At 55.9% G+C, this 25,686-nt stretch overlaps 1 protein-coding gene across 12 annotated transcripts in view; it reads left to right on the top strand.

The window, feature by feature from the left end:
* Positions 1 to 25,296, top strand: part of ADGRG1 (adhesion G protein-coupled receptor G1) — a 43,570-nt gene extending 18,274 nt beyond the window's left edge. For 3 of the 12 annotated variants that reach the window (XM_025371203.1, XM_025371204.1, XM_025371202.1), the window contains exons 2-15: positions 2,441 to 2,558; positions 10,741 to 10,839; positions 11,379 to 11,801; positions 13,389 to 13,521; positions 14,175 to 14,322; positions 15,552 to 15,683; positions 16,025 to 16,141; positions 16,380 to 16,425; positions 16,668 to 16,771; positions 17,519 to 17,637; positions 19,574 to 19,860; positions 21,035 to 21,143; positions 21,963 to 22,231; positions 23,719 to 25,296. In XM_025371203.1, the coding sequence (XP_025226988.1) occupies positions 10,776 to 10,839; positions 11,379 to 11,801; positions 13,389 to 13,521; positions 14,175 to 14,322; positions 15,552 to 15,683; positions 16,025 to 16,141; positions 16,380 to 16,425; positions 16,668 to 16,771; positions 17,519 to 17,637; positions 19,574 to 19,860; positions 21,035 to 21,143; positions 21,963 to 22,231; positions 23,719 to 23,849 (2,082 nt within the window). In that variant the 5' untranslated portion in view covers positions 2,441 to 2,558; positions 10,741 to 10,775 and the 3' untranslated portion in view covers positions 23,850 to 25,296. Of the gene's footprint in view, positions 1 to 150; positions 526 to 2,436; positions 2,559 to 10,740; positions 10,840 to 11,363; positions 11,802 to 13,388; positions 13,522 to 14,174; positions 14,323 to 15,551; positions 15,684 to 16,024; positions 16,142 to 16,379; positions 16,426 to 16,667; positions 16,772 to 17,518; positions 17,638 to 19,573; positions 19,861 to 21,034; positions 21,144 to 21,962; positions 22,232 to 23,718 lie in introns of those variants that run through there. The other 9 variants (XM_025371209.1, XM_025371210.1, XM_025371207.1 and 6 more) reach the window with 8 other exon arrangements.
* The last annotated feature ends 390 nt before the right edge of the window (positions 25,297 to 25,686 follow it).

Raw genomic sequence — 25,686 nt, forward strand, 5'->3', positions numbered from 1 at the left:
CTCTGGAGAAATTGGAAGCTCTGGCTCTTTGTGGTCCCTTCAAGACAGGCAGGTGTCCCTCAGGCTCAGGCTCTCTATAAATCGCTGTCCTAACCCCTGCCCTCCCTCCTGCCAGCTCCCTGTCTGGCCTGGGCAGCGTCTGAGTTGAGGACTTGGGCACAGGACAAGTTACGGGGCCACGTTGCTTTGCTGGGTCTGAGCCAGGCTGTGACGTAGTCCCTGCAGCTGCCAACGGTTGCCAGGGCAACGGTTGCCAGGGGCTGCTGTCACCTGCGCCCCTTCTCCCGCGCTGACGGCTGGGGCTTCTCAGCCTCTCTTCCCTGGCTGTCCCCTTTGTTTGAAGCTCCAGTGAGGGAGCAGTGGCTGGGGTGGCACAGCTTCAAAGTCTCCGTCCTCTTGAAAAGAGGTGGTGGGGGGGAGATTGACACCAGCCCCGCAGGCTACTGCCTGCAAACAAGAACCCCTCGTCTGCCATGCACATTCTTAATGTATCTATAGTCTGCTTGACGCCACAAAGGAGTCCAGGTACGATTCTCCCACCTCCTCTCCTCCCCATCCCTCTCACTCCTGCTCCCTCTCCCTGTTCCCCGCTTCTCCCCTGTCTTCCTCCTTCACTCTCCTTCCCCTCCAGCTCCCCTCTTTCCTCCCATCCCTTCCCCTTTATCTTTTTCCTCTCCCCTGCATCCCCCTTCTACCCAACATTGATGGTGTAGCCAGTGGGTGGGGTAGCACTAGGGACCCTGGGGGGGGTCAGATGGTACTCCAAGGGACTTGGGCAGTTAAAGACAGCAGCTTCAACTAAAAGGAAGTGGTTGGGGGTGAGAGTTCTGCACCCCTTCCTGCAGCCCAACCCTTGCTGAAGATTCTTTTGGGTCCCTGGGCTGCACCCCAGAGGTCAGAAATAAGCCTCTGACAAGTCCAGGGCATGAGGAGACTGGAAGTGCAGGAAACAGCCGCCAGTGGGGCTGGGATCCAAGGTCACCTCGGTAAGTTCCGATGGGCCCCCCGATTTGGGCCCTTGAGAGGATGGCGTCCAGCTGAACCCATGGAAACACATTGTGGGAAGCTTTCTTTACTGTCACTTTCCAAGAGATACGCTTTCTAAAAGTCAGGTAAGTTCAGGGGGGAAATAGGCTTCGAGATGAACAGCGTGTGTCCTGGAGCTGGCCCTGGTTCACATTCAACCTTCATTACTCACTTAGCTGTGTGACCTCAGACAGATAACTTGACCTCCCTGGGCCTCGCTGGCCTTTTTTTTGAGTGGGTGTGATGGTACTTGTCTCAAGGGTTTTGAGGAGGCTTAAATGCGTGAACATGTGTAAAAAGCTCACAATCCTGTTTTGCATTTTCAAAGAGCTTAATGAACATGGTTGTGTCACTGGAGGTGGTGAGCACCCCGCCTGTGGAGTGTACAGCGCCTGATGCTCAGTGATGCTGTGCTGTGTGCTCAGGAGCTGGGATGGAACTCAGTGCTTCTAATTCCCTTCCCTGGACGGGGCCCAGGCGCAGCCAGGCTCGGGCCCCCAGCCTTGGTGGGGGAGAACTTTGTCCTACTCAGCCTACTTAATAGGGGAGGGTGCTCTCAGCCCCTCAGCCAGCAATCCAGGACCTCGAGGAGGGGGAGGAGAAAAGAAAGGGAGGGTTGGTGGCCAGCGTTGGGAATGCTAAGTGTCCTGTGCTCCAAAGATGGGAGTTTTGCCAGACCTGGGGTAGCTGAACTGCTAAACAAGGAGGGAGGTGACTGAGGCTGACCTTGAGGGCCTGGCCTTGGGTAACGTGGGAACACAGATGGGGAAGGGGAACCTCAGCCAGACAGTTGAGGTCCGGCTGTGGTTTGAGAGGGAAGACAGTCTGGACAGGCCAGGGGAGACGGCTCAGCATCCTCTTTGTCCCTTGCTGCCAGCTCGGAGGTAAGCTCTGTTCTTACCTGTAGACATCCTGAAGCCTGCGGGAGCCTGGAGGGCGCTGACTCCAGAGAAGGCACGCAGGGGACAGGCATCAGTGTCGCCCACTTGACAGGGGAGAAAATAAGGCCCAGAGAAGGGACAGGCTGACCCCAAGCTTCCAGTTGCCTGCAGAGCTTGTCTGAACCTTATGCCCCTAACTCCTGCCACCCCTGCTCTAGGCATGTACATTCCCTGGGCAGGTACTGACGGGCGTATGCCTTGGCGCCCAGGAGGCTGGCCTCAGCTGCTTCTTGGAGACGGCCAGGTGGAGACTTGGCCATGAGCCTATGCCTGGCTGCAGACCACCCCAGGAACATAAGCTAAACAGGTCTGCACTGGAGTGCTCGGACTGCTGGCTCTTTGGCTCTTTGAGATCCCTTCAAGACAGGCTGGTGTCCCCAGTGCCTTCCTAATCCCTGTTTTTCCTTTAGGTTCTAAGTCTCTTCAATCAATTCTAAAAGTTTTTTTTGTTTTGTTTTGTTTTTTTGAGACAGGGTCTTGCTCTGTCGCCCAGGCTGGAGTGCAGTGGTGTGATCTCAGCTCACTGTAACCTCCACCTCCCGGGTTCAAGTGATTCTCATGCCTCAGCCTCCCGAGTAGCTGGGATTACAGGCATGTGCCACCATGCCCAGTAATGTTTATTTGTTTGTTTGTTTTTTTAGAGATAGGGTTTCACTGTTTTGGCCAGACTGGTCTCAAATTCCTGACTTCAAGTGATCTGCCCACCTTGGCTTCCCAAAGTGCTGGGATTACAGGCATGAGTCACCGTGCCTGGCCTCCAAAATTCTTCTTCTTCTTCTTCTTTTTTTTTTTTTATTAATTTGTATTTAGAGACAAGATCTCACTCTGTCACCCAGGCTTGAGTACTGTGGCACGATCATAGCTCACTGCAGCCTCAAACTCCTGGGCTCAAGCAATCCTCCTGCCTCAGTCTCCCAAGTGGCTGGTACTACAGGCACGCACCACCACCCCTGGATTGAATTCTGAAATTCTAAGAGGCTTTGATTCTCATCTCCTAAAACTCTTGCATCCTCATATTCTTTCTCTCTCTTTTCCAACATCCTGAGTGTCTCAGCTGCTTGAGATGAAGTCGCAGGCCCAGCTGGCCATGGCCAACTTTAATGGAATGGCGTACCTGGGGACAGCCCTGGCAGTGCCCTTTTCCCCACAAGCTGGTGCTGCCGGCCGAAGGGAGGTGGGATAGGCCCGAATATACCCCAGGCTCACCAGGGACCTCTTTCCTGGAAGTGTCAGGGATGATGATGAGTGGCCCTGGGGAGTGCCTAAGTATCTCCTCTAGCTCATCTCATGCTAGCTAATGACCTTTGGGACAGCTCAAAGGGGAAGAGGGGGGAGGGGGCTGGAGATGCTGGCAGGCTTCTGTGTGGCGACAAGATTTCTGAGAGCTTTTCTCCGTGTTGATAACAGGGGTCCATGCAAAAAAGGCTCTACCTTCACGTTGGGCTGGGAAACTCCCAACCAAGCTTTATGGGTTTCTTTCCTGCAGGACTTATCAGGGCCTTTGATATGCTAATATACAAGAGAAAGTATGACCCCCAACCCTTTCTCTAATATGGGGACTAGTGCTCCCTGAAAGTGCTTTGGCAAGTTACCTCATGGTAAAGATGGGGAGACTGAGTCCCAGAGAAGAGAAAGAACTCAAAAGACCACAGTGGCTAAAAGTTTGGGCTCGGAGGTTAGGCGGACCTGAGTTTGAGTCCCGGCTCGGCTGCTTATTTGCTGTGTGATCTTGGGCATAACTTAACCTCTTTGGGCTTCAGTTTCACTGTCTTTAAAGTGGGGACACTGATAGCATTTGCTTCACCGAGTTGCTGCGAGGATTGCATGATTCACGGGCTCTGCTGTTAGGGTTATTGTGAGGATTGAACAATTAATTTTTTGCCAAGTGCTTTGCAGGATGCCAGCGGCTAATTGAGCACTTGGTGAGTGGAAGCTGTGATCCTCCCTCTCCTCTTAGAATCTCCCTGGATTCCAGGGCTCTTTTCACTGCACCAGATAGGACCCGTTTAGTCCCACTCATCATCTGGCGTCCTGCCAGGCATGGGGACTGGGAGGATGTGGGGGCCTGAGGCCAGGGCACTGGGACTCTCACAGATATGTCACAAGGCTGGCATCACAGGGAGGAGGACCAGTGTGTGCAAAGGCTTGGAGGTGGGAGCATCCAAGGCCAGGCTCCTTCCTGGCTGGGTGACTATATGTTGGCTTCTCTGAGGCCTCTTAAGCAAATGCCCAGTTCCACATACGGGAGGCACAAGGGCAGCCGGCTTTGGACAACTGACTCTCTGGGAGGACTCAGAGTCCCTTCCCATGAGCGGGTCCTTCCCTCTCAGGCTGGCAGGGAGTGCCCCAACTTCTCCCCTTTGTCAGTCTCCCCACAGGGTGTGTCTGGGCAGGCAGAGGGTCTTGTGGCCTAAGGACTTGGCTGGACCAGAAGCTACTGGGACAGTGAGACCTGAGCTGGCGGTGTTGGGGGGTGTCCAGCAGGTCTGGTGTAAGAGTGTGAGCCTCACCCTGGGCAGTGAGCAGGTCAGGCCTGGGCACCTGCTAGCCTCCGAGGCAGGCAGCTTGCTTCATTTTATTCTCCTTTATTGTAGGAAAATTCCTGAAAACTGAAGTCACTCTGCTTCCGCCAGTGATCTTGGAACACCCCTCCTGTGGGTCTCTCTGGGAGACCCTAGGGAGCTCTCTGTGGTCACCTAACTTGGACTTCAGTCATTCACTTGGGGAGTGGGAATGGCGGAGGGGAGTGGTTCGGCCTTTGCAAGCTGTTATCCCAGGACTCATGGGCGCGGCTGAGGGGCTAGGGGACTGGGCTGGGAGTGGGGCATGGCCCTGAGTGCCACCTGGGTCTGACAGGGGCGTCTCCTTTGAGCTGTTGGGTACATGCTATTTCCAAGTAAGATTTACTTTTATAAAAAACGTTTGGAAACCGTTGGAGGGAGGGTCCTCTCAGACGCCACCCCACCCACCATGGAGGAAGCACCTGCAAGAGCCCTGCTCTTCGCACTGTTCCCCGCCCTCCCTGTCCCCTCCCCAGCTTTGAAGTCTGTTTGAGCGGCTCCCTTGTTCCTCCTCTGCGGAGCTAACTTGCCTCCTCTGTGGTGTTCCCAGCCTTCTCTTGCTTTCTCCTCCTGGCCCCCTGGGTCACTATGTTATGCACGGGCACACACACTCATGTGCGCACACACATGCACACTCATGCACACACACACTCATGCACAGGCACACACACTCATGCGTGCACACCCATGCACACTCATTCACACACACACTCATTCACATACACATGCACAGGCACACACATTCATCACACACTCATGCACACACACTCACACTCATGCACGGGCACACACACTCATGCACACCCATGTGCCTGTGTAACTGGCAGGAGTTCATGCTCACCCTGCCCCCTGACTCTCCCAGGCCAAATTCTTGCTTCCAAAGGCTCAGCAGCTCCGTGTTGTGTCCCAGCAGCCCACGGGAGAGCAGCTGCGGACGGGAGGGGAGCTGGGGCAGTGGAAGTTGAGCTGGGACCTTCCCATCTGCCTCTCCCAGCGAGGATCAATTTGAGGGGAAGTCCTCCAGGTGGGCAAGACTAGGCTGGAACCTGGAGATCGCCTCCGGGTCTCCCTCGTTCCTCCCTCCTTGACTCCCTTCCCACCCCGCCACCCCCCACCCGATGCCTGCCCTTCTCCTGATGTCTTTCAGGAGGCCCCTTCCAGGGCCTGCTAAATGCTAGGGGAGCCACAGAGGAGCCTGATGGGTCCGCGTCACAGGGCAGGGAAGAGGCGGTGCTGGAACGCAGGCTGCCCTGGCCCCGAGTCCAGGCCCTGCCATCTAGCAGCTGAGGGATGCGTCGCTAGTCCCTCCCCTCTCTGACCATCTCTAAACCAGGGCTGCTGGTGCCTATCTCTGGTTCATAAGCCCCTGGTTCCCAAGCCTGCAGTGTGTTGATCAACGGGATGCTTGTTACAGCCAAGCTCCCAAGCCCACCCCATCAGACCCTCTGCGGGCCGGGACTGTGTATCTGCATTTTAGCTCACTCCCAGGGGGAGGTCTGAGCACCGGCAGGCTTGGGAGCCTCTGATGTGAGCATCTGTGGCAATGCGGGGAGCGTGTCATGTTGAGGGTGGGTTGTGGGCCGGCAGGAACACAGGTTAATTTTGGCAAGGAATGGACGGGTAGCTGAGGCTTCATGGGGACGACTTGTCTCAGCTCGTCTCAAAGATGAGTGGAATGTCACAGGGCTAGGTGTTATCCAAGGCAAAGGGACAGCAAGGGGCAAAGGTCTGGGGGTGGGATGCCTGTGCTCAGGGGCGGGCAGTGGCCGCTGTGTGTAAAGGGAAGAAGGAAGCAGTGGACGGCCAGCTTCGTGAGTCTTCCCGGCAGGAGACGGCAGAGAGGCGCCTGCCCAGGAAGGGTTAATCCCAGAGCCATCCAGGTCCTGTCCACTCAACTTCCACCTCCATCCTCCGAGGAAATGGGTTTTCCAGGAGCTTGGCCTGGGCAGCGGTGACTCGTGGCTCCACACGGAAGTGACTCAGGCCCCCTGGGAGAAAGTGAGCCGTGGGTCCCCCCTGCCCACCGTGCAGAGGGGCAGGGCTGAGCTAGGTCTGGAGCTGGAGCCCTGGGGGCGGGGCAAGGGATGGGCTGGGGGTGGGGTGGGGTCTCAGACAAACTCTGGCCATCCTCCACTCTGTTGGATCCTTGGGGAACCCCATGATGTGGCCCCCATTGTGTCAGGTTGGACCGGCCTGTTCTGTCCTGTGTGTGTTTACGGAAGGTCTGAAGTCAAGGGTGGCTGCTCTGGAAGCTGGGGGTGGCGGCGGCTTCCCTGGGCCTCGGCCCGAGCACCCTCTCTCCCAGGCTGGATTCTCTGTGCTACTCCGCATTCTCCTCTCCTTCCCTTTGGGGGGATTCTAAAGCCAGGGGATTGGAAAGGATGTACATCTCCGGGGCCTTTACCAATGCCAGCTCTACAAGGAGGGGGAGGCTTGGCACCACGCCCATGTGATCTCAGAACACACAGCCTTTCCCAGCCTCAGTGTCTGCATCTGTAAAATGGTAGCAGTGGGACCGGCATCACAGGGTGGTTCTGAGGGTTTGGTGTGATACCACGGACGTCGCCACTGACATTATCATTGTGGGGATGTTGCTAGAATGCCCCCTGCTCAGCTACTCCCTCTGGCTCTGTGTGAGCCGAGGCAAGGCCCTCGCCTGTGGGGCCGTGCTTGGTACTGAGCGCCTGATGGCTGAGGCCCTGTAGCGCTGGGCTTCTGCAGCTCCAGAGGCAGAGACAGGTCAGGTCCCAGGGGTCTGTGCGGAGACTCATGCTACATCCCTGGTGCCTGGGTAGGTGGTGGGCAGCTGGCAGCTGTGCGTGTGGGGGGCAGACCTGGAGGGGTGGCATAGGCAGGGATGAAGGAAGGGCGCTAAGCAGACAAGCGGGACAGTGCCCCCCGGCCCCATCTGCGTGGCGACTTCCTTGTCCCCAGCCCAGCTCTCCTGCCCCAGTGGGCGTCTGGAGGAGGGAAGTTTTCTGGGTGGGGTTTCGGCCTTCCATTGCGCTCTCCCGGAAAGGAAGCTTCATGCTCTAAGAATTTCCCCTCAAGGTGCTCCGGTGGGTGAGCTGGCTGCTGGGGGCCGCAAGGAAGAGAGGGAAACAGGGAGGAGGGGCCTGTGACAGGCCCAGGGGCTGAGCTATTTCGAAAGTAGAGCTACTTAGCTGAGACTCATGGCGCCTGCCTCTAAGCCCTTTACAGGCATCAATTCTTTAATTCTCACAATGACCTTTGAGGTGAGCTTGATTTCTTTATTCTTCTTTACAAGTGAGGAAAGCGAGGCCCAGAGAGGGTGAGTAACTAGCCCAAGGACACACAGCTAGCGAGGGAGTCAGGATTTGAACCCAGGCAGCCTGGCTCTAGAGTCTACCCCTTAGGTTAAAGGAAGCCAGGCAGCCCCTCCCCATCAAGCCTAAAGCATGTTGATGGAGCCAGAGCTGTCCACCTTGGAGTAGTTGTTCAAATAGCTGAGGTGGAGTGGGGATGAGTCAGGAAGTGGTGGGGACAGTTGGTCCCTTGTGTGTGTTTGGATTTCTTCCATGGAACCCCATGTTGTCACTTCACTTGTTTCCTACCAGTGATGGGGAGCTCACTACCTGTACTCCCCTCCTTTACTCTCAAGGGCCAATCCAGGAGGGCTGAAGTGAGGCAGTGGTTCTGCTCTGTCCTTCAGCCATGCCTACTGGTAGTGAAGGCTCACTTTGAAGGTCAGTAAGCCAGGGAGAGGCATGGATTCTGGCCAGTTCCTTCCTTGCTTGCTGTGTGACCTCAGTAGGTCACTGGCCCTCTTTGGGCCTTGGATTCAAATTCTCCAAATGATTTGTCAGCTTCGAGTTTACAGGCGGAGACTGGTGGTAGCAGTGAGGGGCTGCTTGGAGAAAGTGGCATTTGGACTGACAATCAGAGGGGGACAGCAACAGAGACTGACAGGAAGCAGAAGGAAAGAAGGGGTCTGGGAGTCCTTGTCCCCAGATGTTGGGTTTCCTTCCGCTGGTCGGGGGTGGCAGGAGGCAGTTTCAAAAGGAATCAAAATGCTTACAAATCACAACCTGGGAAATGTGCCCTTCCCTAAAACACTTCCACATCCTTCTTCTCAAAGGGCCCTGTGATGCCACCAGGGCAAGATGCTGAGCCTATTTGACCTATGACTGAACTGACAAGGCCTAAGAAATTGGGGTTCCATTCCACATGGTGGGACGCAGGGGATAGGCTCGTGATCAAAGGGGCCAGGTTTATTTGAGGGAGGACTGGCCCAGGAAGGAGACACTGAGCTCCTGCCTGGGACACCCCTCCTTTTAATGCTGCTCTCAATTATTCGGTTCAAAAGCCACCTCTTCCTGAAAGTCCTCCTTGGTTTCTCTCAAACTCAGACTCCATGTGTGTTCTCCGGCTTGTGGCCCATGAGTGCCTCTGTCACTGTGGCCAGCTGCCGTGCCACACAGGATGAGGTTCTGTCTGTGTCTGTGGGCATCCAGCTCTGCCACAGGGCCAGCTGGCCATAGGGAGGGCCAAGCCTTCTGGCAACTCTACAAGTGCCAGGGCCACAGGTTCCCTGCCAGGCACTACAGTCCTGACCAGGCAGGGAAAGCCCCTGGCCTCAGGAGCATTTTTGGGCAAGTCATTTAACCACATGGGCCTCAGATTCTCCATCTGCGCAATGGATCAACAGCAGTGCCCACTTCATAGGGTTGGAGTGAGAATCAGTGCAGATGCAGGGGTGGGACGGGTCAACACAGAGGCTGGCAGATAGTAGCCGCTCAGCTAATGGAGAGCTTGGGGGGTCAGATGTGCTCCGTCCTTGCCAGGGCGGGGCAATACCGAGTCCTTGTCCCCAGCAGAGACCCTGGTCCCTTTGCCGTTCCAGATGCTCCGGGCCCTGGGAACTGGCGCCCCCTGGCGGTCATTATAGGAAGCGCCCTTCCCCTCTGGCTCCTGTAGAGGGCGTCGCGGATGCATCGATCCTTTAGTTCCTTCACTGTCCATCCCCACAGCCTTTATCCAGCAACCTCTGTACAACCAGGGCCTGCCCACAGAGATGGATCAGGTGCTCCCTGGCTGACCAAGGAGGAGGGAATGCACCGTCTCCCACTACCTGGAGGAGGCTAGAGGGGGTGGGAGGGACTTCGGCCAGTGGTGGGAACCAAAGGAGGCTGGGACTGACACTGGAGGGAGTTGAGAAGGGCTTCCTGAAGGAGGTGTCCTCTGAGCTAGGTCTCAGGAATGATGATAGGGAGGTAGCTGGGGAGAACTCTGGGAACCCCCTTTTGTCTGTGTTCCCTCCGGGCCTGGAGGGGCAAGGTGGTGACGGTTCTAGGTAGAGCACTCACACCAGATTCTAGACAAGATCACACCGTCACTCTGGGTTCAGGAGAGAGGCACTATGATTAGCCCGATTTTGAGTGACTTACACAAGGTCCTGCAACAGGTAAAAGGTGGATCTGAGACTGGAACTAGTTGGGCTCTGAAAGTCCGCCTTGTTTTCTCTCAAACTCAGATGGCAGCTGTGGCCAGCTGCCGTGCCACACAGGATGAGGTTCTGTCTGTGTCTGTGGGCATCCAGCTCTGCCACAGGGCCAGCTGGCCATAGGGAGGGCCACGCCTTCTGGCAACTCTACAAGTGCCAGGGCCACAGGTTCCCTGCCAGGCACTACAGTCCTGACCAGGCAGGGAAAGCCCCTGACCTTGGAAGCATTTTTGGGCAAGTCACTTAACCACATGGGCCTCAGGTTCTCCATCTGCGCATCTTTTTTTTTTTTTTTAAAGCAGGGTGTCACTCTGTCACCCAGGCTGGAGTGCAGTGGCACAGTTATAGTTCACTGCAGCCTCGACCTCCTGGGCTCAAGTGATCCTTCCACCTCAGCCTCCCTAGTAGCTGGGACCACAGGCATGCACCGCCATGCCTGGCTAATTTTATTTATTGTAGAGATAGGGTCTCACTATGTTGCCCAGGCTGGTCTGAACTCCTGTGCTCAAGCGATCCACCTTTCTTGGCCTTCCAAAGTGCTAGGATTATAGACATGAGCCGCCGCGCCTGGCCTCACTGCCTCTTGATAATCAGCTTCTGGCTGCACTGGAGAGGTCTATGGGCTGTTTCCACACTTGCCTCCTCACCTCACCTCCCACATCCATGCCGCACTGGCCTCCTCTTCTGCAGGGCCAGCCCAACCGCCACACAGGCCACACTCCCAGCTAACACTCCTGGCCTTTTCCAGGTGGTGACTTCCAAGAGTGACTCTGTGGGAGGAAAATGACTGCCCAGTCGCTGCTGCAGACGACACTGTTCCTGCTGAGTCTGCTCTTCCTGGTCCAAGGCAAGTCTTCCCAGGGCTCCCCTGGGCTGTTGGAACTTATGTTAAAAAGTCCCTGTGCCTAGGGTGGCTGACAGCATACATGCTAACTCCTTTAGGCAGGTACAGCTCAGCTAGTAGAGGGTACCTTGGAGAAAAGAAAAAGACACTCCTTTCTTCTGGCAGGTGCAGCCCTGCAGTGCACAGCTTAGGGTATGGAACCTGGATGGGGTCCTGGTCCCACTCACCTTTGCAGCCAGAGCATTCTTGTGCAGTGTACCACCTGCACAACCGTCTATGGCAGCCATGGCCTCATTAAATACTTCATTGCTGTTAAGAGTATGTTTTGCCTTTGAAATTACTACTTGTTTTCAGTTTCCTTGTTTTATAGTTTGATGCTGATAAGTTTTAAGCGGGAAAGACTAATACATTTTTGTAGACCCTTGGAAAGTGTGTGAGTCTCAGGCTCCAAGTTCATATGTACTCAGCCTAGGTCCTGTCCCCTTCCATGCCTCTGGTCAGCCCCTGCCACAGGGTCCCATCTGCAGCCTCTGCCTCCTCAGGTGCCCACGGCAGGGGCCACAGGGAAGACTTTCGCTTCTGCAGCCAGCGGAACCAGACACACATTAGCAGCCTCCACTACCAATCCACGGCAGACCTGCGCATCTCCATCGAGAACTCCGAGGAGGCCCTCACAGTCCATGCCCCCTTCCCTGAAGCCCACCCTGCTTCCCGATCCTTCCCTCACCCCAGGGGCCTCTACCATTTCTGCCTCTACTGGGACCGACATGCTGGGAGATTGCATCTTCTCTATGGCAAGCATGACTTCTTGCTGAGTGACAAAGCCTCTAGCCTCCTCTGCTTCCAGCACCAGGAGGAGAGCCTGGCCCAGGGGCCCCCGCTGTTCGCCACTTCTGTCACCTCCTGGTGGAGCCCTCAGAACATCAGCCTGCCCAGTGCCTCCAACTTCACCTTCTCCTTCCACAGTAAGGCAAGAGGGAATAACTTCCAGGCAGAGGGAATAACTGGGCAGTGGTCTGGAGGCAAGGAAGGCAAAACGCAAAGTGGACTGGGCTCGCAATGTCAGATCAGGAAGCCTGGACTTTGCTCACAGGCACTGGGGAGCCAATGAAGGTATCTGAGGAGGGGGAGGAGTGTGATCTAAGTGCTAGGATAACAGGCATGAACCACTGTGCTTGGCCCCACTGTCTCTTGATGGTCACTTTGTGGGCAGGCAGGGGTGAGGATGGAGGGGCAAGGGCCCATCCTGAGGCTGCAGAGAAGGTCTTGGTGAAGGAGGATGAGGTCTGAACAGGGTGGGAGAGCAGAGACTGGAAAGGGACTGAAGATCAAGAGCCAGGGGAAAAATTCTTCCTCAGCATCAGTGTAGACTGTTTATTTCCTTTCACAGAGGAGGAAACTGGGGCACAGAGAGGCTGCCTAAAGCTGCACAGCTAGCCAATGGGAGAGCCAGGATTTGAACCCAGCAGCTGATTGGAGTGGGGTGGGGGTGAGGGGCGGAGCACGAGAGGTCAAAGGTCAGGAAAGCAGTGAGGCTGACTCTGAGGTCCAGAAGCTGCATCTTCCCCCTTGAGTGTGACAGGTTCCATGTGGCCACTGCCATTCAGCACCATTAAATGCTGAACGGTGGCCAGGAAAGGAGGAGCATCAGAAGCAGCTTGAAGGTTTACTGGGGGGGTTTTCATGTCTTTCCAGCACCTCGAGTTTGAGGCAGGGCTTTCAGGCCTGGAGGGCACAGCACTTTGATTGTGTTAGTGTAACAGGCTAACTGACTATGTCCAGTGCAACAGGCAGGGCCAGGCCAATCAGTGGTCGGGGGGTCTCCACACGCCAGGCTGGGATTCTGCCCTGCAACCTGGGAGGATTTAGGCCAAAGTTGGTCCTAGTTGCAAATTGGCATTCTGAAGACCAGACTGAGCCTGGTCTTGTTTGACCTGTAAAGGGTTTTTAAAAAACATGGACCAGGGATTTCAAATCGCCTAAAACCCAGGCTTTCTGGGTTATGCGTTCAAAAGATGTGGCTACCCAGGGCCTGCCTTCCTCAGTGGCACAGAAAGTATACCCTCTAACCCCCACTGTCTGTCTTCCTCATCTGACTCCCAGCTAATCCCTGGAGATACGTTAGTTGGCCGCCTTTGAGTGCAGGCTACCTGGGCAGAGGGGCCCGAGCCTGGAGTCAGGGAGGCTGGTGGGTGTGGAGTCCCAGGAACCACCACCAAACCACCAAGCCCCCCACATCCCTCCTAAGGAGGCCTGGCTAGACCCTCCCTGCTCCGTGTGTGTAGCTGAGGGCGCCTGCAGAGGGTGCTGAGCAAGGCGCATCCCACTGGGGCTGGCGTTGCTGGCGGGTTCTGTAAGACACAGCCCCCACAGGCTGGCCTCATCTGAGTGACCTTGGCAGAGTCCACTCTACTTCTTGGAGCCTCAGTTTCCCCTCTATAAAGTCAAGATCGAGGCATTCAGAGTCTTGTCAGGGTGGCAGGGGGCAGAATGGGAGGGTCCTGGGGCCTGAGTCAGCAGCCTCGGCGGGGGCCTGTCCACCCCTCCCCCAGGTCCTCCCCACACAGCTGCTCACAATGCCTCGGTGGACATGTGCGAGCTCAAAAGGGACCTCCAGCTGCTCAGCCAGTTCCTGAAGCATCCCCAGAAGGCCTCGAGGAGGCCCTCGGCCACCCCCGCCAGCCAGTAAGTGTGGCACCTGGGGCTGTGAGGGGAGCCAGGAAGGCATCAGAGATCTGGACCTGGGCATGGCGGAGACCTGGAGCGCGGGGCCACTGCGAGGCCTTCCCTGGGACTGGAATGCTTCCTTGATTGATCTTTCCACCTTTTGGGAGTCAACACAAGCCCCCCAGGCTGAGCTCCTCTCCCGTCTGAGTCATGAACCAACATTGCATCCGCCATCCCAAGCCCTCCTCCCCCACGTAAAGAAGGGACAGGTGGTCCATGGTACAGCCCAGCACACCAAGGCTCAGAGATGGCAGAGCCGCTCTAAAGCCACGGAGTGGGTTGGCACAGGCAGAGCTGGGCCCGAATCCACAGTGCGGAGTCCCAGGACAGCCCCCACAACCCCATTGCTCTCCTTTCCTGTGGCTCCCAGGCCCCCCGCCTCCTTTGCCTGACCCCACCCCCAGCTCATTCTTTCTCTCCCTCATGCACACAGCTGCCTGCTTTTCTCTTTTGTCTGCTCTCCACTCTCTCCTGCCCACCCAGCTCCTCTCTCTGTCTCTGCCTCTGCCTCTTCCCTGTGTCTCTGTCTGAGTGTCTCCTCCTCCTGCCTCAGTTTCCCTGCTGGCCCGGCCCCCTCCCCACCATCACTGCCGCTTTCTCCTCCCTGCCAGGCAGTTGCAGAGCCTGGAATCGAAGCTGACCTCTGTGAGATTCATGGGGGACACGGTGTCCTTCGAAGAGGACCGGGTCAATGCCACGGTGTGGAAGCTCCAGCCCACAGCCGGCCTCCAGGACCTGCATATCCACTCCAGGCAGGAGGTCAGATGCGGGCTGGGCTGGGGCTGGCAGGAGGTGGCGGCTGTGAGCACTCTCTGAAGCTCAGTGCCCCGCAGTCTCTCCCTGGGGCCTCCCGAGAAGGTTCCAGGCCCGAGGATAGCCATCCTCAGTCAGTAGCTCAACCGTGGGATTGAGGACCCTGCGTGGGCACAGCGGCAGGACCTGCTTCCTACACCAGTCTCCTGGGGCCACCCATGTGAACAGAAGAGCAGCCCCTAAACGCCTGTCCATGCACCCCCTTTTTTTTTTCGAGACAAGGTCTTGCTCTGTCACCCAGGCTGGAGTACAGTGGGGTAATCATATCTCACTGCAGCCTCGAACTCCTGGTCTCAAGCAATCCTCCCACTCCAGCCTCGTGAGCAGCTGGGACTACAGGCTTGCCACCACACCTGGCTTGAAAAAATTCTTTGTAAGACCAGGTGCAGTGGCTCACTTCTGTAATCCCAGCACTTTGGGAGGCCGAGGCAGGCAGATCACTTGAGGTCAGGAGTTCGAGACCAGCCTGGCCAACATGGTGAAACCCTGTCTCTACTAAAAATACAAAAATTAGCTGGGCATGGTAGTATGTGCCTGTAGTCCCAGCTACTCGGGAAGCTGAGGCAGGAGAATCGCTTGAACCCGGGAGGCAGAGGTTGCAGTGAGCCGAGATCACGCTACTGCACTATAGCCTGGGCAACAGAGCGAGACTCTGTCTCAAAAAATATTTTTTATTTTTGTAAAGACAGGGTCTTGCTATGTTGTCCAGGTTGGTCTTGGCTTCCTGGGTTCAAGCAGTCCTCCCGCCTTAGCCTCCCAAAGTGCTGGGATTACAGGCGTAAGCCACTACACCCAGCCACACCCCCGTATTGAGACTGTTCCCTGAGTGGCTATGGTTAGCTGGGAACCACCCACACCGCCCACATGGCCATCCCCCACTTGGCTGCTGTAGGCAGAGCTGGCATCTGAAGCCCCAGACAACAGAACAGAACCACGTGGTTCTCCCAGGGCTATTTGCCCTGGAGTCCTGGATTCCAACCATGAGACTCCCCCGCCAGAGCTGGTAGCAAGGAAGAGAGGGATGAGGAGGGCTGTCATGAGTCAGGCTTGACTTCCTGAAGAAATAGGCTTAGAAGTGGCGGCGTCAAGGAGGGGATGGGGGTGTGTGTGTGCTGGGGCGGGGGGGACGGATCTGGGGGTCCACATTTGGCTGAGCCCTGAAGGGACCTCTGCAGGAGGAGCAGAGCGAGATCTTGGAGTACTCGGTGCTGCTGCCTCGAACACTCTTCCAGAGGACGAAAGGCCGGAGAGGGGAGGCTGAGAAGAGACTCCTCCTGGTGGACTTCAGCAGCCAAGCCCTGTTCCAGGTATGGGGTCCTCAGGCCTCCCAGGAGAAAGCAGTTTTTTTCTGACAGAGGTGGAAAGAAGGCGTGCAGATGAGCTCCTTCCTCTGGGAGTCAAAGCCTTTCCTTGTAAAGTTAGAAATTGCACTGCAATGTGCAAATCTCCCTGTGAGAGGGCTAAGCAATGTTCTTCTGACTATAGTGTAAATGACTACATGGGCAAAATTGGTTCCAGAGGGAGACGCAGCATCTCAAGGCAATGTGCTGGGAGAGAGAGTTATCTAGAGAGAGTAAGGGGCTTCTGGGCCCTTCTTCTCAGCCCTGAACTCCCTCCCTACGCTCTTCCCCTAACCCCATGTATCTAGGACAAGAATTCTAGCCAAGTCCTAGGTGAGAAGGTCTTGGGGATTGTGGTGCAGAATACCAAAGTAGCCAACCTCACGGAGCCCGTGGTGCTCACCTTCCAGCACCAGCCACAGCCGGTGAGTGGGGACCAGCCATCGAGGGGACAAGCGCCCCTCGGCCATATCGCCCTTTCCTCTCCCTCCCTCCAGACTCATTTGTCTTTATAACGAAACGATTGCCTGATTGAGGGCTCCAGCCAGTCAGGTCCAAATGGGGCAGGTGGTGGCTTGACTGTGTTCTAGGCTTCCTCTGCCTGGCCCGTAAAGCAGGGGGGAGTGTAACAGAAGCCACTCTCCTTCTTTCTTGTCCCTACAGAAGAATGTGACTCTGCAATGTGTATTCTGGGTTGAAGACCCGACATGTGAGTATGCAGGGGTCTCAGGGCTGGACAAGTATCTGAAAGAGAAATGGAGTCCTGGGGGGTGGCGGAGGTGGGGTTAATCACCGAGGGCTTCCTGGAGAAAGGTGGACTTTGAAGAGAGAGCAATGGCAGGCTATGAGTAGGCCGGGCGGAAGAATGACACAGTCGTGCTTTTGGGAGTGGGCACAGTGGGGTCCTGGAGGACTGGACTTGATTGGAGCCCCATGCCGTCCCCTCCTCAGTGAGCAACCCGGGGCGTTGGAGCAGTGCTGGGTGTGAGACCGTCAGGAGAGAAACCCAAACATCCTGCTTCTGCAACCACTTGACCTACTTTGCAGTGTTGATGGTGAGGGTCCCCGCTCCCGCCCTGCACTCATGCCCCAGGCGTGTTCTGTGCAAGCACTTTTCATATATTAAGTCATTTATTCCTCATAACAGCTCTCCAACGTAGCTTCTATTGTTGTCCCATTTTATAGATGAGGAAATGGAGGCTCAGAGAGGTTAAGCAATTTACCCATGGCCACCCGCTAGTCAGTGAAAGAGCTGGTTCGTACAGACCCTGCTCTTTATTCCCAAAGTTTGGTGTGTGCTAAAATGCAGATTCCTGGCCCTCACCTGGAGTTCTGATTTGGCAGTGCTGGGGCCCGGAGTGTTTCTAATGATGCCCCTGAGGTGGCCTCTAGTACCCCCAACACCGCAGAATTCATGCTCCCAGGACTGCAGGATTCTGCCTGTGGGTATCCACCTGGGGCTTGAACACCCCTGGGTGTGGGAATCTCGTTCCCTCACAGGAAACCTATTCCCATGTTCAATGTTGTAGGAGAATCATCAGTGCCAGGACAGAATAGGGGTTCTCTCATGAAAGGTTCTTGGCCTCTGTGGGTCAGGAAGCCCCTTGAGAATGTGGTCAAATCGAAAGATGCCCCCACTCCAGAAAAATGCATTCATGGGACCACATTCTGCTCAGTTGGGAGAGGGGGTTCTTAGGCTTCTGAGGCCCACCAGGGGCCCCAGGTTAGCCCCTCATGCAGGGCAAGCCTCCAGGTTGGGTGGGGGACATGGAGGCCAGCCCTCACCTGTCTCCTGGGGCCAGGTCTCCTCGGTGGAGGTGGATGCCGTGCACAAGCACTACCTGAGCCTTCTCTCCTACGTGGGATGTGTCGTCTCTGCCCTGGCCTGCGTCGTCACCATTGCCGCCTACCTCTGCTCCAGGTGAGGCCTGAAGGGGGTGGGACAGGGGAGGGGACCCTCCATTGCACACACCTCCGCCAGGGCAACACACACACCTCTGGTCGTGGCCCACCCGCATGACCTGGAACTGTGTGTGTGGTTAGGGGAGCTGTGGCGGGTACAGCATGCTGACCCCTAGTGGCCATATCTCCTCCTCAGATCTGTGGTGTTTGGATAACATAGCATTTACAAATTTTAACTGTCAACATTTTATTTATTTATTTATTTATTTATTTATTTATTTATTTTTATTTTATTTTATTTTTTGTGAGACAGAGCCTTGCTCTGTCACCCAGGCTGGAGTGCAGTAGCACGATCTTGGCTCACTGCAACCTCTGCCTCCCGGGTTCAAGTGATTCTCCTGCCTCAGCCTCCTGAGTAGTTGGGACTACCGGTGCCCGCCACCACGCCCGGCTAACCTGTGTATTTTTAGTAGAGATGGGGTTTCACTATGTTGCTCAGGCTGGTCTCAAACTCCTGACCTCAAGTGATCTACCCACCTCAGTCCCCCGAAGTGCTGGGATTACAGGCAAGAGTCACTGCGCCCGGCTAATTGTCAACATTTAAAATTGAGGGAGTCCACCTAAGAATCTGTTTCTTTCTTAGAGTAAGACAGGAAAGCAAACCAAAAAATTTAAAAAAGGAAAGAATCTTCATTTCTGCCTTTGAATAAGCAGATTTGTGGGAGCACTGGGTGGACAGAATAATATCAAAGCGATAATGATCATTCTTAACATGTGTGTCCAACTTCCCACGTGCCATGCACTGTTCTAAGTGTTTTACATGTGTGAACTCAGTTCTTCCTCACAACAGCCCTATGAAGCAACACTCAGACAGGGTAAGTGACTTGCCTGAGGTCACACAGTGGGGAAGTGGCAGAGGTCAGATTGTCAGTGCTTGACTTGGCCTAAATTGGGGTTCACTTGCCCTCAGTGCTGAACCCTTTTGGATAGAGAAGAGACACCCTCAGTTCTCACTGTCCCCAGTCACGAGGAAGGAGGAGAGGAAGGTGAAGCTGTATTTATGTGTGGGCACAAGCATGTGTGTGCATATATGACTGTCATGTGTGCACACAGCTGTGTCCCCGGGGAACTAAGTAGGTAATGGTGATGAGGAAGGACAGGTGGGTGATGAGATGGGCCCAGCGGAAGGCTGGGGGTGGAGGCAGAAGTCCTCAACACCCAACTGCCCACAAACATGCCCAAGGACACAGCACAGGAACCCTTAGGAATTGAGCACCTTATCTGTGTCAGATGCTTTGTGTCAGTGTAACTCTCACCCGACCCTACGAGGGCACCATTCTCCCACTTCACAGATGGGCAAACTGAGAGTCTCAAGGGGAAGGGACCAGCTCAAGATGGTGCCATGAGTTAGGGGCAGGGCAGGGTGGGACTCCAGGGTGGTGATGCTGGGACCTGCATGTTCTGCGGCACCCTCTAGGGCCATGTAGAATCCTGGAGTGGGGATGGGAGGTGGGGTGTGCACACATTGACTTGCAAACCTCAGACAGACCGATGAGCGCAGCCCACACTCAGACTCACAGGTGCACAGTCGTGCAGACAAACAGGCAGACACAGAACGTGGACGGCATGGATTCTCCAACACGGTGAAAATGCCAAAGTGTTTGGCATTCTCCGACTTTGGGGGTCTCTGGTTTATTATCGTGGTTGATTTGTCTTCCTCGCTCTGCCTGGCTGAGGCTTCTGTTAAACGTGCACATGGCGCCTGGGTCTGTGGGTGCTGGGCACACAGTAGGTGCACAGGGGGATGTGGGGAACAGCTTGGCTGCAGCCACAGGAATAGGATAGGGGGCGTGTATGATTGCATGTGTGTGTCGGATTTGGGGGCAGTCTGGGAAGGCTTCCTGGAGGAGATGTGGGCACACTCCCCTCTCTACCTTCCCACACTGGCCCACCAGGGTGCCCCTGCCGTGCAGGAGGAAACCTCGGGACTACACCATCAAGGTGCACATGAACCTACTGCTGGCCGTCTTCCTGCTGGACGTGAGCTTCCTGCTCAGTGAGCCGGTGGCCCTGACGGGCTCCCAGTCTGGCTGCCGAGCCAGCGCCATCTTCCTGCACTTCTCCCTGCTCGCCTGCCTTTCCTGGATGGGCCTCGAGGGCTACAACCTCTACCGACTTGTGGTGGAGGTCTTTGGCACCTACGTCCCTGGCTACCTGCTCAAGCTGAGCGCCATGGGCTGGGGTAAGTTGGATGGGGGGTGCCTCAGACCTGCCTCTCCCACTTGGCTCTGGTAAAACCCAGGCACCTGGTTCTGCCTCTCCACCTATCTCTGATTTCCCTCCCGGCCTCCTTCACTCATCCTCAGGTGTCCTTCACCTTGGCTGGGTCACGGTCCCCTTTAGGAAGAAGTGGTGAGCCCTGTCCCCAAGAAACACTTCCAAATTCTCCACATCACTCACTGCATTGCAAAGGGGATTTATGAGCAGGGCCACTGTGTGTGAATGTGCAGGTTGTGCACTGCTCAAAGGCACCCAGTTCAGAGATCAGCGGGGCTGAAATCCAGTCCTGCTCCACTCATTGAATTAACTCAGGCTGGCAGTAGCCCTGCCTCAGGATCCCCCTGGACCTTGGGTAACAGATTCCCTGCGGCTTTGGCATTTTGTTCGTGGCCAGTGACTGTTCAATTCACCTGTGGCTCAGCCCCCTTTTGTCAGACCTACAGCCCAGAGGCTCATGATGCCACGAGTCTTTTTGGATGTTGCACAGACCCCCAACCTCTGCATGCCCCTGACTCCAGCTTGCTGCTCCCGTGGGTTTGTCATTGGACCCCTTCTTTGTCCATTCCCCCATTTGCATGAAATTCATTTGGAGGTGTCTCTGTGTGAGGACACTGTGTTTGGAGGTGTCTCTGTGTGAGGACCCTGTGTTTGGAGGTGTCTCTGTGTGAGGACACTGTGTTTGGAGGTGTCTCTGTGTGAGGACCCTGTGTTTGGAGGTGGGCAGCCCGCTCGAGGGAGCTTCCAATCTCCACCTAATGGACGAGGTCAAGGCCCAGTGCAGACGTCCCCTGATGGCAGAACTCTTGCTGTCCCTTCTAAACTCTCTGCCCCTCCCATCTCCCCTGTGACATCCAGCCCTGCAGCAGAGACCCACAGGCCTTTCTCCCAGGGGCCCCCGGGGCGATGAAGGGCAGGGCTAAGGTTGGAGGAGATGGCTTCCCCTTATAGGAAACCCGAACTGGAAAGGTGAGGGGGAGGGTCCAAGCTTGGGGGAACTTCGCCGGCAGATGGGGCTGTGTTGGCTTCGGGAGCCCACACTTCAGAGGGGCCCTCGCCCTCCAGACCCCCTGAGGCCAGCAGGGAAGGGGCAGGCCTCAGAGAGCGGGAAGTGGAGCAACATGCATTGCCACCCTCAGGCTTCCCCATCTTTCTGGTGACGCTGGTGGCCCTGGTGGATGTGGACAACTATGGCCCCATCATCCTGGCTGTGCATAGGACTCCAGAGAGCGCCATCTACCCTTCCATGTGAGTGGCTGTGTGCAATGGGGGCAGGAAGGTGGATCTCTGGGTGCAGAGGCCAGAGTGCAGGCCGGGCCCAGGTCATGCTGGCCAGGAGACACCTGGGTTCCAGTCTCCTCAAGGAATTGGCCTGGCAGTGACCAGAGCACTGGTCTGAGTCATGGAGGGTGAGAAAAGGCCTGGATCCGCCACTCACTCACGAGGTGACCTTGCGCAGGCCCTGGCCCTTCTCTGAGCCTCGGTTTCCTCGTGCATGAATGTGGGTATGGGTTGGAGCAGATGAGCCTCAACACATTCCTCAGCAGCACCTCTCTGTCTCCCCAGGCAGATGGGAAGACGGAGGCTCAGGGAGGGGAGAGATCCACTCTTGGCCACCCTGAGGGCTGGCGTGCTGTTCAAAGGCAGGAGATGAGTGTGGTTGAAGTCCAGTCCTTCTCCACTCACCCGATTCACCCAGCCTGGCAGTGGCCCTGCCTGTGGATCCCCTGAACCCAGCCTGGAAGCCAGGGTTCCCGAGCTCCAGGCTGGGAAGGAATCCTTCCCATTGGCTCAGTGGTTTTGAAATGTTCAGCTCTTCACATTGTGACCCAGTGATTTCTGCCTCACTTTTGTACTATCTGTATTATTACTTACTTGATATTTTCTTTTAAACAATCTGACTGGTTAACTTAAATGTATTTTAAAAATTACATCAACACTGTAAATAGAAAACAAGCAGTATTTGCTGTAAACAGTAGATAATCCTGAAAACAAACATGACAACCACAGCCCAGGAAATGCTGCCTCTGCTGGCTGCACACTGAGCCCTCCCGCCCTTGCCCGCAGGTGCTGGATCCGGGACTCCCTGGTCAGCTACATCACCAACCTGGGCCTCTTCAGCCTGGTGTTTCTGTTCAACATGGCCATGCTAGGCACCATGGTGGTGCAGATCCTGCGACTGCGCCCCCACACCCAAAAGTGGTCGCATGTGCTGACGCTGCTGGGCCTCAGCCTGGTCCTTGGCCTACCCTGGGCCTTGATCTTCTTCTCCTTTGCTTCTGGAACCTTCCAGCTTGTCGTCCTCTACCTTTTCAGCATCATCACCTCCTTCCAAGGTAAGGAGAAGACCCGTCCTTTGGCCCAGGCAGGGTGCCTACACATGGAGCACAGGGCAGGGAAGAGATCACCCAGGGAACCTGAAGGCTTCCCTTCTCTGGGCCTCAGTCATCCCATTCATAAAATGGGGACATTCAGGCCACGGTCAACAAGTCTTTATTGAGCACCTACTATGTGCAGGCCCTGTGCAAAGCCACAGGGCTATGGCTGAGCTGGTTGGGTGTGGGCCCTGTTCTCATGGAGCTCAGCTCTAGTGGCGAAGACTGAGCGTCAGCAGACAAGCATGTAGCCATCAAAGGTGGTCCCAGATAGTAGGGATGTCGTCATGAGGACGTGCTGCACAGAGCCTGGACTGGGGTGGGGGACCCCTAAGAAGGGTGGCCAGGGAGGCCTCTCTGGATAGGAGATGTGTGAAGACAAGAGAAGGATCTCGCCATGGAGAGATGGGGGGCCTCCCTACTCCAGGTGTGGTCCATGACCAGCAGCAGCAGCATTGTTGGGAGCTTGTTGGAAATGCGGCCTCTGGGCCACCCAGGCCCTGCTGCATCAGAATCTGCATTTTCACAAATGCCTATGGGGTCATGTGCATGTGACAGACTCAGGAGGCCTGGTCTAGGGGAAGGAAGCTCCAGGCAGAGGGAGAGGCAAGAGCGAAGATCCTGAGGTTGGAACCAGTTGTGTGTAGGAAGGACAGTGAGGGAGAGCGTGGCCAGAGGGCAGCAGGTCAGGGGCAGAGGGGTGGGATCCCGGGGCGGGGTTGTGAGGGCCCTGGCTTGATGCCAGCAGGGTCCATTCCTGTTCTTATATCTATGTGTGTACATTCAGGTGCACACACAGGCATGCACACCCCTCTGTTCCTGGCCGTGCAGAATGGGAGGGGGTTTATGGCCAGGCCCAGGGGCTCACATGGGGTACAAGGCCAGCCTCCCATATAAGGTCACCCTAGAATGGGAGCTGGGAGTTGGTGGTGGGGAGATGTTACCAAAATTTTGGTTATTTAACATTCAAGCCTTCTTTCCTGCCTATGAGATGAGGGGACTCAGGACTGTAAGTGAGGCGCGTACATTCACACAGACATTTACCGAGCTGTGAATACATCATAGTGCGGTTAATTTACGGGGTGCAAAATCACACAGTGCTTAAGTGAGTGGGCTCCAGAGCCTGCTCACCGCGGTTTGAGCCCTGGCTCAGCCACAACCCCTTACCTGGGCTTCCTGGGCCTCAGTTTCTTTGTTTACAAAAGAGAATAGTGATGAATAGGACGGGCCTGCAGGAAGCTTGTGACAGTGAGAGGCCACACGGGGACTTAGCGTAGTGCCTGGCTTGTAGGAGGTGCTCGCTGGGTCCCATGGGTGCCCGACAGCACATGCTGGGCAAACACTGGTGGGGAGGTGGGGCAGACCCGAGTCACAGTGGCTGGGGAGGGAGGAGGACGGGTAGGGCAGGGCTCCCCCACCTGCTGACCCCGTGCCCTCGCTGCCCGCAGGCTTCCTCATCTTCCTCTGGTACTGGTCCATGCGGCTACAGGCCCGGGGTGGCCCCTCCCCTCTGAAGAGCAACTCAGACAGCGCCAGGCTCCCCATCAGCACGGGCAGCACCTCATCCAGCCGCATCTAGGCCTCCAGCCCACCTGCCCGTGTGAGGAAGCACAGATGCGGCCTCACTGCACACTGACTGTGGCCCCTGAGCCAGGCCCAGCCCCAGGCCAGTCAGCCAGACACTTGGGAAGGCCCAACGACCATGAGAGATGGGCTGTTGCCGTGGTGGACAGACTCCTGGGCTGGGCTTTTGAATTGGCCTTGGGGACTACTCGGCTCTCACTCAGCTCCCACAGGGCCCAGAAGCGCACCGCCATGCTGGCTAGGGGACTGTCCTCACATCTGTCCTAACCCGGGTGGAGGCCTGGTCTCTCCTTACAACCCCTGGGTCCAGCCCTTGTTGCTGGGGGGCCAGGCCTTGGATCTTGAGGGTCTGGCACATCCTTAATCCTGTGCCCCTGCCTAGGACAGAAACATGGCTCCAGTTGCTTTGTCTCTCGTGGTCACCCTGAGGGTGCTCTGCATCCTCTGTCATTTTAACCTCAGGTGGCACCCAGGGCGAATGGGGCCCAGGGCAGACCTTCAGGGCGGGAGCCCTGGCGGAGGAGAGGCCCTTTGCCAGGAGCACAGCCGCAGCTCGCCTACCTCTGAGCCTAGGCCCCCTCCCGCCCTTAGCCTCCCAGTCCTCCCTCCATCTTCCCTGGGGTTCTCCTCCTCTCCCAGGGCCTCCTTGCTCCTTCATTCACAGCTTGGGGTCCCCGATTCCAATGCTATGTTTCGGGGAGTGGTTTCTAGGAGCTGCCTGGTGTCTGCTGTAAATGTTTGTCTACTGCACAAGCCTTGGCCTGCCCCGACCCAGGCTCAGGACCGATGCCTGGGCTGGGCTAGGTCCCTCTGTCCATCTGGGCCTTTGTATGAGCTGCATTGCCCTTGCTCACCCTGACCAAGCACATGCCTGAGAGGGGCCCTCAGCCTCTTCTGAAGCCCTCTTGTGGCAAGAACTGTGGACCATGCCAGTCCCATCTGGTTTCCATCCCAGCACTCCAAGGACTGAGACTGACCTCCTCTGGTGACACTGGCCTAGAGCCTGACACTCCTAAGGGATCCTCTCCAAGTCCCTGCAAATAGCTCCAGGCACCCTCAGCCGCCCATCATGGTTAATTCTGTCCAGCAAACACACACGGGTTGATCGCTGGCCTGTGCTAGGTGGCAGGGACACAGATGACCGACCTGGACACTCCCCCTGCCACCCCTCAGTCTGGTATGTGAGGCGTGCATGAAGCAAGAGCTCCTGGAGCTACAGGCACGGGGACAGGGAGCCATCATTCCTGGCTGGGAATCCTGGAAGACTTCCTGCAGGAGTCAGCGTTTAATCTTGACCTTCAAGATGGGAAGGATGTTCTTTTTACGTACCAATTCTTTTGTCTTTTGATATTGAAAAGAAGTACATGTTCATTGTAGAGAATTTGGAAACTGTAGAGAGAATCGAGAAAAATAAAAATCAGCTGTTGTTATCACCTAGCAAACTGGCGTAAGCGTTTTGGGTCATTTTCTTCTGAGCTTTTTAACAAGCTTCTATTAAAAGAGTCACTGATGCAAATACCTTGAGGCCAATCAGGAAACATGAAAGAGAGAAGAGGGCTGTGTGTGTGGGGAAAAAAAAAAAAAAAAAAAAAAATTGACTGCTGAAAACCAGGGCAAAGGGGAAGATAAATGTCAACTTGGTGTCTGTGCTGGGGAGGCAATGGGGAGTGGTGGGGTCTGTGGCGAACTGGAGATTCCCAACCCTGTGCTGATTGGGTGGCTGCTCATCAGCTCCAGCTGGTCACTGCATTGCAGGGATGAGGGCCCATGTAGCCAGATCACCTGCCTTTTATGAGAAATGGGAAATCCAGAATGTGGTTTGAAATCCCCTG

Source organism: Theropithecus gelada, chromosome 20 (assembly GCF_003255815.1).
Source record: "Theropithecus gelada isolate Dixy chromosome 20, Tgel_1.0, whole genome shotgun sequence".
In the NCBI taxonomy this organism is placed as follows: Eukaryota; Metazoa; Chordata; class Mammalia; order Primates; family Cercopithecidae; genus Theropithecus; species Theropithecus gelada.